Source organism: Mus caroli, chromosome 19 (genome assembly GCF_900094665.2).
Source record: "Mus caroli chromosome 19, CAROLI_EIJ_v1.1, whole genome shotgun sequence".
Lineage (NCBI taxonomy): Eukaryota > Metazoa > Chordata > Mammalia > Rodentia > Muridae > Mus > Mus caroli.
The window spans coordinates 40,346,864-40,356,999 of record NC_034588.1 but is presented as its reverse complement, the minus strand read 5'-3'; the positions used below and the strand labels follow the sequence as shown (position 1 = coordinate 40,356,999).

The 10,136-nt window shown below is 46.2% G+C and overlaps 1 protein-coding gene across 1 annotated transcript in view; it reads right to left on the bottom strand.

The window, feature by feature from the left end:
- Positions 1–8,625, bottom strand: part of Entpd7 (ectonucleoside triphosphate diphosphohydrolase 7) — a 40,171-nt gene extending 31,546 nt beyond the window's left edge. The window contains exons 1-3 of the mRNA XM_021151868.1: positions 8,393–8,625; positions 8,016–8,118; positions 7,103–7,285 (exon numbers count right to left, since the gene is read on the bottom strand). Of these exons, the coding sequence (XP_021007527.1) occupies positions 7,103–7,285; positions 8,016–8,023 (191 nt within the window). The 5' untranslated portion in view covers positions 8,024–8,118; positions 8,393–8,625. The remainder of the gene's footprint in view (positions 1–7,102; positions 7,286–8,015; positions 8,119–8,392) is intronic.
- Positions 8,626–10,136: the final 1,511 nt, after the last annotated feature.

Below are 10,136 nucleotides of genomic sequence, written 5' to 3'. Positions count from 1 at the left end.
CTGTAGACCAGGCTGGCCTCGAACTCAGAAATCCACCTGCCTCTGCCTCCCGAGTGCTGGGATTAAAGGCGTGCGCCACCACGCCCGGCTCGACCCTCAGATTTTTAAATTGCCTACAGAAAATCCACACAGGAGCTTCTAATGTTTTCAGTTATATTACCTTAGAAATGGTACAACATTAGAAATTGTTTCTAACAGAAAACAATTAAGTATTAGGAAGCGTAGAGATGCAGAAAGACCACTGTAAGCTTAAGCTTTTGTTCCTGAGACCACAGAAGGACTGCGGGCAGTGTTCCCTGGCACACACTCTCCCGAGCAAAGGTCTCCACATTTGCTCCTGTGGGGACACCTGTGTTCTGTCCCCAGCAGCACGGTGCCATCTGTGGAACACCATAGAACACTGCTTCAAATTTCACCGTGTGACTTAGGGATAACTTAAGTAGGAAGCATAAGACTATATTATATCTGTGTGTAATGGAAACAGTCACAAGTAGAAGGACTTTCCTTAAAATTTTCAGAACCATTGCTAAAGCTTTCCTGTGATTCCCTGTTTCCTGATCTGTCATTCTGACATTAGCTAGTGCTCCCTAGTAGTCAAGCAGCCACTGCTGTCACAGGGAAGAAAGAAAGAATGAGAGAGGAAGAGGGAGGGAGGGAGGAAAAGGAGGAAGGAAAGAAAGGAAGAAAAGACACAACTTTTAATGGTGACAACATTGCTCATCATCTGCAGAATATACTTCAGGGCAGAGACAGTAATTTAAGAACAGAAAAAAAAATCAACATTACTTCAAATACTATACTCGGGCTAGAATTTGCATAATCGTTATGTTGGGTGGCCTAGACTCTTTTATTTCTTTATTTGCTGCTGGCTATGTTTTTCCATGGCAGGGTCTCAGCACCCCTACCTCTCAAGTGTTGGGGTGATAGGCAACTAAATGCTTTATTCCTAAGGCAAACATTTTCACAGCCTGGAAATGGTGATGCACACCTTTGATCCCCATACTTAGGAGGCAGAAGCAGGTGGATCTGTGAGTTTGAGGCCAGCCTGGTCTACAGAGCAAATTCTTGGATAGCCAGGGCTATACAGAGAATCCCTGTCTTTTTTTTTTTTTTTTTTTTTTTTTTTTTTTTTTTTTTTTTTTTTTTGGTTTGGTTTTTCGAGACAGAGTTTCTCTGTGTAATCCTGGCTGTCCTGGAACTCACTCTATAGACCAGGCTGGCCTTGAACTCAGAAATCCACCTGTCTCTGCCTCCCAAGTGCTGGGATTAAAGGTGTGCACCACCACTGCCCGGCACAAGAGTCCAAAAGAAAAAGAAACAAAAGAAGGAAGGAAGAGAGGGAGGGGAGGGGAGAGGAGAGGAGAGGGAAAAAAAGGGAAAAAAAGGGAAAAGGAATAATTTTCACTCCCACTTTATGCACTGAAATAAACTGGATTGTAGAACTAATTAAGACACTACCCCAAGATGACCCACATAACAAAGGATTAGGGCTAATTAACCCTAAAACCACAAGACCACCCCAAGGAACCATAATGAGTGTTCTCAACTAGGCTGCATATTGGAAGCCTCTGCGCTTCAGAGAGACCTTATCACCTCCATTTATTACAAGTCCCTTAGTGATTTAAAGATACAAAGGCTAAAAGCAATTATTCAAGATCACCATTAACTAAATGGTCAGACTGTATAATAAAAGTTTTAAGGAAATAGAAAGAACTGTTTACCATGATAGATACTGCAGAAATTTTGTATTATTCAGTGTATTTTTTCCCAGTATTTCTGAGTCAGGCTCTTACTCTGTAGCCTAGTCTGCCTTCCTTCCCTAGGCTTGGAACACAAGCATGCCACACAACACCTGGTTTCCAGCTGTCTTTAATAAATTCTTCCTTGGCCTCACTGCCCCATGCCAGTTACCACTGCATTTAGGGCACCTGCGTCTATTGACAGCCTGAACCCACAGTGGCCATCATTCTGATCTTTGGTTTTGTGTGACAAGTGAGAGCCATGCTAATTAAAACACTGGCAAAGGAAAGGAGTGGCTGGTGGAATACCGTGACTTTCAGGTCAACCTTGCCTATAGAGCAAGCAAAAGCAAAAACAAGGCAGTAAGATGAGAGAGGAGGAGGAGGGAGAGGAGGAGGAAGAGGAGAGAAAGGAGGAAGAAGACAAGGAGGAGGGAGAAGAGGAGGAAGAGGAGGGGGGGAAGAACACAAGGAAGAGGGAGAGGAAGACAAGGAGGATAGAGAGAAAGAGGAGGAGGGAAAGGAAGACAAGGAGGAGGGAGAGGAGGAGGGAGAGGAGGAGGAAGAGGAGAGAAAGGAGGAAGAAGACAAGGAGGAGGGAGAAGAGGAGGAAGAGGAGGGGGGAGAAGAACACAAGGAAGAGGGAGAGGAAGACAAGGAGGATGGAGAGAAAGAGGAGGAGGGAGAGGAAGACAAGGAGGAGGGAGAGGAGGAGGAAGAGGAGAGAAAGGAGGAAGAAGACAAGGAGGAGGGAGAAGAGGAGGAAGAGAAGGGGGGAGAAGAACACAAGGAAGAGGGAGAGGAAGACAAGGAGGATGGAGAGAAAGAGGAGGAGGGAAAGGAAGACAAGGAGGAGGGAGAGAAAAGGAGGGAGAGGAAGACAGACATGGAGACAGGAGAGGAAGAGGAGGACGAGAACAAGGAAGAAGAAAAGCAAGCAGTAGGAAAGGTCCTATCTTATCACAATGTGCATGCACTTTTAGAACATGAACTTACAGGAGCACATCTGGTTCCTTACTCATGGCTCTCTTATGATTCATTTATGATTAACTCTGTCCCTGATTCTAAAGGACTTATCTCAATTACTCACTAGGCTCTGCCGTCTAATGAGGCTATGAACTCTGTGTTCAGGAGCCACGTTCTGTTCATCTTTGTACCCCCCCCCCCCCCCCCTGTCTAATACAATCCTATGAACCCATGGCAAGTTCTCAGAGAATGTTCGACCCCTAGATGCCTCGTGGAGGCTGCCACAAAGAGGAATTTATAGCACACAGCTGTTAGCGGCAGTGTGTACACGGCTGTCCATTAAACAACAATAAGCTCTGGGGTACGAGGCTGCTGATCGCTTGAGCGGGTCGGTTCAGGGTGTTAGGACTTATAGTAATGTCCTTTCAGGGCCCAGTGTGTGTCCTCCACGGTTCCACAGCGATCTCATTTCAATTAAACCAACCTAACAAGTAGTTAGATATAGGATCTGGTTGCTTCGGACACCGTGGGTCACTATACCTCCTTCCGTCCACTTGGGGCTTTACTCTGCTTTATCTGTGCTGCTGTCATCCAACTTCAGGCTACCTACCCCTCTCTCCGCCCAAGTAAGTCTCTCTGCTTTCATCTTTCCTTCCAATTCATTCTCCACAAGGCCATCGACGTGAGCGTGTTTGTTTGCTTGCTTGCTTGCTTGCTTGCTTGCTTGCTTGTCTTTCAAGACGGGGTTTCTCAGTAGAGCCCTGCCTGCCTTGGAACTCACTTTGTGGAGCAGGCTGGCCTGGAACTCAAAGATCTACCCGCTCAGCCTCCCAAGTGCTGGGACCAAAGGTGTGCACCACCACTGCCGAGCTTTTTAGAAGAGCAAATCCTAACACAACTCCCTTTGAAACCTTCTAAGCCTTTTCTCTACCCTTACGTTGAAATCTGGAACAGTTCCATCCATCCCTGCCTCCCGCTCCTATCCCCACCCCTGATCCAACATCATAACCAGCCAGATCCTAGTGTACCTGTCCACCCACCACCCAGCTCACCTCTAACCAGCCAGACCCTGATCTACCCCTCTAGCGTCCAGCTCACCACTCATCCTCTGACAGTTCGCCCTGACCATGTGAGCTAATCCATATGGAGCCGACTCAGGTAATGCAGTCTGCCAATAGAAAGCCGTGCTAAGGTCTGCCAAGAAAACCCCATTAAGCAGCAAAGAAACTCAGCTTGCAGACTGAGATGTAAAACCTGTGGTTTTAATTGACAAATTTCTTTTTTCTGTGTGACTACTGTAGTGCCGCAAACAATATATTCTCTCCCGGAAAGGAAGACTCTAAACTACAAGTGAACGAGAGCTCTTGCGGAAGGAAGGTTGAACAGACAAGCAGAGCCCGCACATCATGGCTTTCAACGTGATTCTTAACGACAACATAAAATACGAGATGAGAAATTCTGGGGACAGAACCGATGAAAAGTAGAACAGGCATTGGTCACAATTCTGACCACAAAAAGCTGCAATGCTCGTGTTGCTAGAGGATTCTGGCAAGGTTCACCTCCATCCTTACTATGAAAGGGCCACGCAGTGCCTGCTTCTCTCCTGATGGGACCTGAATGAGGATACCTGTGGCCCTGAATGCTATTGGCTGCAACTTTACAACCATTAAATAAGCTGACCCTGTAAGCAAGATGGGGAAGTACAGGGACATCCATTAAATAATAATAAGTACAAAAAAGGGGTTTTTTGTACTTATTATTATTTAAGTCGATCTGAGTTATTACTTGGAGTCCAAAGTCCCCTGATACATGTCTAAGAAGCAATTCAAAAGAAAGGAAAAAAGGAAGAAGGGAGAAAGAAAGAAAAAAAGAAAGAAAGAAAGCCATGTTGAAAATGATGAATACACTATAACATCATTTAATCCTGTAGCCTCAACAGAAATTCATATAAAAATATAAAAACATGAGTTTCCTATAAAAGAATACAGGCCCTCAGAAAAACAAGATTTTCCTAGAAAGGAATACAAACCTTCTCGTGCAGTTGGTGGGGCTTTGAAAGCACAGGAAATAACTCAGAAAATTTTTCTGTGAAAAAAAGGATATTCTGCTTTCCCTGGGCAGAATTAAGAGTACATGAAACATTAAGGAAGGCATATTAAATGAGCCAGGCATGGTGGCACACACCTTTAGGCCCAGCACTTGGGAAGCAGAGGCAGACAGATTTCTATGTAGCTGGAGCTACATAGAGAATCCGAGACTGCCCAGGGCTATCTAATGAGACTCTATTAAAAAATTAAATAAATAAATAAATAAATAAATAAATAAACAGAAATAAAATATCCAGAATAAAACACAGAGAGAGAGAAAAAAAACCCACATCACCAGTTAGCTTGGGGGAAGCGTCCAGGCTCAATGCACATGTAGCCAGAGTCCCCAAAGGAGAACAGAAAAATTGATGAGAAGACGATGGTCAAAAACTGTCTAAATTTGGTTTTAAAACTCTTAACCTTACAGATCTACAAATCCAAGGGTCACGTTAACGGTCACCTTTGTACCTCAGCGTGGTGCAGAGCAAGCTCTCCACACATGACTGCTCCTGAGTGAGAGACACTAATCACAGAGAAAACTCTCACAAAGCACGGCCCAGTCATACTGCTTCAGATCACTAGGAGAACATCTCGAAAGCTCTAGGAGGAAAGGAGACTCGTGCACACGGGAGACACTCAGCGGCAGACTTCTCAGAAAGAATGTAAGCCCACAAGACAAAAACAATCTGCACATGAGTTCTTTAACCATGGATTTTTTTTTTCCAAAATGAAAGCCAAGTAAGGACTTTGTCAAAAATAAAAGATAAAATATGAAAGAATTCACCCCCTCTAGACTCACCCTACTAGGAATGGGGAAAAGGTTTTTTTAAAAGGCAACAGGAATATAATGGGAGATGCACGGATGAACATATGGGTAAACACATAAGTTGTTTGTTTGTTTTTTTTAATTCTTGAAAAAAAAAAAAAACCTTGAAAAGACAATGGACTGTTTAAGGTAATAACAACATGTTATTGAACTTACACCATTTGTAGAAGTAAAATGTCTGACAATAGCTCAAAGACTGCTGGGAAAGGCAGACAGAAGGTTTCCTGCTGTCAGATGGTTACAACGCATCACCTGAAGTACAAGCCATTGTTATAAAGCTATGCACTATAAACCCCAAGGCGGCCATTAAGAGGAATTAAATTATATCTGATTAATCCAACAAAGAGGACAAAATAGAATCATAAAAACCGTACTCAATTCCAAAGAAAGGACAAAGGGGAAGGAGGATGGGCAAATATAAGACACACACAGAGAGAGAGAGAGAGAGAGAGAGAGAGAGAGAGGTCTAAACATAACAGACAAAACATAAATGTGGTGATCACCCACACAGCCAGAATGGATAAAAAAAGCAAGGCCAAACTCACTATCTACAAAAAGCCCACCACACACACACACACACACACACACACACACAGTACTGTATAGGTAAAAGAACTGACTGCTCTTCCAGAGGACCCAGGTTTGGTTCCCAGCACCCACATGGTATCTCACAACCACCCATAATGCCAGTTCCAGGGGATCCAACACCTGCTGTCCTCTTTAGGCACGTGGTGCACATAAATGCACACGGGACACACACGTGCAAATAAAAATAGTATTTTTTTAAAGACATACTTAAAAGTACTGAAAAGAATCACATTAACACAATTCAGAAGACAGCTGAGATATAGACTAATATCAGGCTGGTCGATTTCAGAGCAAAGAGTAGAATCAAGGATAAAGAGACCCATTTAACAAAGACAGAGAAGTCGAGTCACCAAAAGAGCACAACGATCCTAAACGTGTATGACCCAGTAAGCCTCAGTCCACCCAGACGAGAAAACAGAAAGCTATCTTTCACGGCTGAAATACAGTGTCAGCATTCTTGAACTAAAACTGCAGACAGCCAAAATGGGACTTAGGACTTTCCTTACGTAAGGAATGGCATGCAATTTTACTAATAAAAATATATAGCTCAGGAGTCAAAGGCAGCGGGTGAAAGAGTTTATTTAAAAATAAAGAAAAGAAAACCAGCCAAGTCTGGTGCCGCAGACTACAATCCCACCAGTCGAGAGGGTGAGCCGCACACTGACAGCATCCAAGTTCAAGATGAGCCTACAGAGTGAATTCGAGGTCGTTCTGGGCCAGGGAAATTTAGGGAGAACCCTGTCTCAACCATTAAACGTTTAAAGTGTGTGAGGACATAACTTAGTGACATGAGGCTTACCGAGCATGTGCAAGACCCCGGGTCAGTCCCCTGAACTGCAGACGTAAGGTTGTAACTTCAATACCAATCTGAGCAAAGTGATCAAAAGCTGACTTACCTCTCATACTGCCTGTCCCGTGGTAACGAAGTGGCCCAGTGTCGTAGATCCATGATTAAAAGAAGTAAAAGGAGACAGGGTATAAAGAAGAGTCCCAGGAATGCCACCCGCTGACGGAGAAACGGGCTCACTGTAGGCACAGTGAAGTACCAGGAGGCTGGGCAGAGGTAGGAAAAACTGATCCTGGAATGAGACAAACATTTGTTAAGTCCTAAAAACTCGCCATAAATTACCGCTTTAAAACTGTTTTTAAAACTAGATGAACACCCTGAAGGCAAAAATCCCAGGTCAAGAGAAGTCTAAATGTTTTTTTGTTTTTTTTTTTAAGTTGCAAATGAAAGACAAGCACCTGTATTGTTCATAGTGTTTCTTTCCATCATGCAGTTTAGAAAGACATGGTGTGCTGTCTCCAAACTTTACGCTTGAGTAATCTACTGTTGGTGGAAAGATCAAAGGGAGGGGGGCGGGGGGGGGGCACTTCCTAACACTGGCTAATCAGAGAAGCTGCAGCATGACCACTAGCCATGCTGTCAAGAAACCAGATAGTTACACAAGTTATTTAACTGATTTTTTAAAAAATGCTTTAGCAAATTATAGACACAAGGAGACCTTTTCTTAAAATTAGTTTTAACAGATACACAGTCAAAACTGAGTTTTTGGCCTTAACTCAACCACCTTTCAGATACAACCACTGCTACTCTCAAGACCCCAGGTTATGGGCTGGAAATGATTCGACTGGCCTTTCCAAAGAATGCAGCTTTGACATCTTTGCATACACCTGACCAGGATGCAAAGTTTGGGCGCAGCCTCAGGGCAAACCTCACCTAGCCTCCCGGCGCCGCCCCCCTTCCCCCCGCCCCTGCTACCACCCTCCACTGAGCCCCTTGACAGATATAATGAGTGCAAAGCTTACCTAGCCATGGGTTCCCTTCAGTGATCTCGACGTCTGTCACCTCCGTTTCCTTTTGCTCTGAGAGGGTGGCCTCCTAGTCCCAGGCATCTCCTAAACCTGCAGCCTGGAAAGGGTTGGCTGGCTTTCAGGCAGTGCCCAAAGGGCCTGATCCCCGCAGCGACTGCACGTTTCCTTCCCACTGTACTGACCCTCACTCCGTGTCGCTTCTCTCTCCTCCCACGGGCCCAGAGGATCCTACCGTGCATCCCGAACGCGGGGCTTTCCTGTGGACAGGCTCAGTGTTCACGGAGCACGCCACCCCCGGTGGTAGGGCCAGGGGACCCCGCTTTCTCTCCTCGTCCCTATCCGTCCCGCAGCTCTCCCGCAATCCCACTCACGGGAATCCCGAGGCCCGCTCGTCCCTCTGCACAGCCCGGCCTGGTCCTGGTCCTCAGCCGTTCCCAGTGGCTCCCAACACAGCCGGAAGGAGGCCCGGCCGCCGGCGGCGCCACGTCCCCAAGGAAACCGCACCGAACCAATGACTGCAGGGGACCCGGAGAGGCCCGCCCTGCGCGCAGCCGGAGACACCGGCGAAGCCGCGGCGGTCACAAACTGAGCGTCTGTTCACAACGACGCCAATCCCCAAAGGTGCCTGGCCACGAATGCCCGCCCCTGGACTCCGGGCCGTGGCCAATGGAAAAGTCGTCGCACCCAGGCTCCGCCTGGAGGGCGGGCTGGGACCCGCAGCCCGCACGGGAGAGGCCACAGACTGCTGCAAGGCCAGCTCCTTGCGGTGGCCTTCACCGCTGCAGCTTCCACCGTTCCTGTGGGTAGGTCTCCGAATGCTCACCACAGCTACGCACCCCTTGCTCATACTTTCTTCCCTCATTGGCGTCCCTTTTGCCCACAAACTGATATCCCAGGATCACTGTCATCTCCCATGATTGAAACACTGTGAGACGGCGATGTTTGCATCAAAGCGCTCGTGTCCATTTCTTCAACGTTGGTTGTCTACTGGGTGCACATCATGAACACTTGTATTATTGTCCTCCTGGGCCCTATGGTAACACAAAAGAAACCGTCCCTTGACACTTGCTTACACCAGCCCCGTATCTCATTTTGCATGAGGTCTCTTGAATGGCAGAAAATCTAAAGTTTTTACAACCTGTCCCTTTCATTACTGTCCACGGTGCACCTACTGGGTCTCCTCACCTCTTGGTTAAGCTCCGACATGTGTACCCTTGAATGTTTGGATCTGATGGGTTTTGTACATTCTGCTCTTCTCACTTACTTTATCAGCTCCTGATCATGTCTTACCTTTGGCTTAAGGGTGTCTTCCTCCAAAAATCTTACCCAACCCCACATCTTTTTATAGACACCTTCTGTTTCAGTTACCCCTTGATTTACAACCATGTGCCTGTCTGCCCCACTAACTCCGTATCCTTGAGAGCAGGATTATCCGCTGTTACACATCCCCAAAGCTAAGTCACACCATCCCTTATAAAACGCCGCCAACACAGGACATAAATGAACACCTGGACGGGGATGAAGACCAAGAGGAGAGCAATAGGGACAATCTTATTCAAAGCTGGCTGTAACCAGTGACAGTCACTGTCACTGCATTTGGCAGAGAATCGAAGCTCTCAGAAGAGGAAAGCAGCTTTAGTAGTGAAAGGGACTGGGCTTGTATATCTCTGACAAGGTATCATAGCAATGACAGGCTGAAGGTTGGGTGACAGGTGCAGAGGAACACACTCCACTCAGCGCTCTGCAGCTGGGCCTTAGTTAGAAAAAGAGCAAACAAAAAAGAAGCTGACTGGAGTCTTGGAATCCTACACTTGGCGGTAAAGGTGGGTGGATCTCTGTTAGTTCGAGGTCAGCCTATCGTCCATAGTGAGTTCCAGGACAGACAGGAATATGTACAGTTCAAGGAGAAAGGACAATGTAAGATGGCAACCCAGCTGTCAGAGTAGCAGAAGGGAAAGACAAAGTAGACAAAGGTCAGAGCAAGGATGACAGAACTCTGGTCAACCACCACGATGCTTTAGTGTCACACTTAATCTGGGACACTAGAACCACCTGAGAAAAAGGTATACAGGCAAATGTAGGGCTGGGGCTATAGACCAGCTGGTAGAGCGTTTT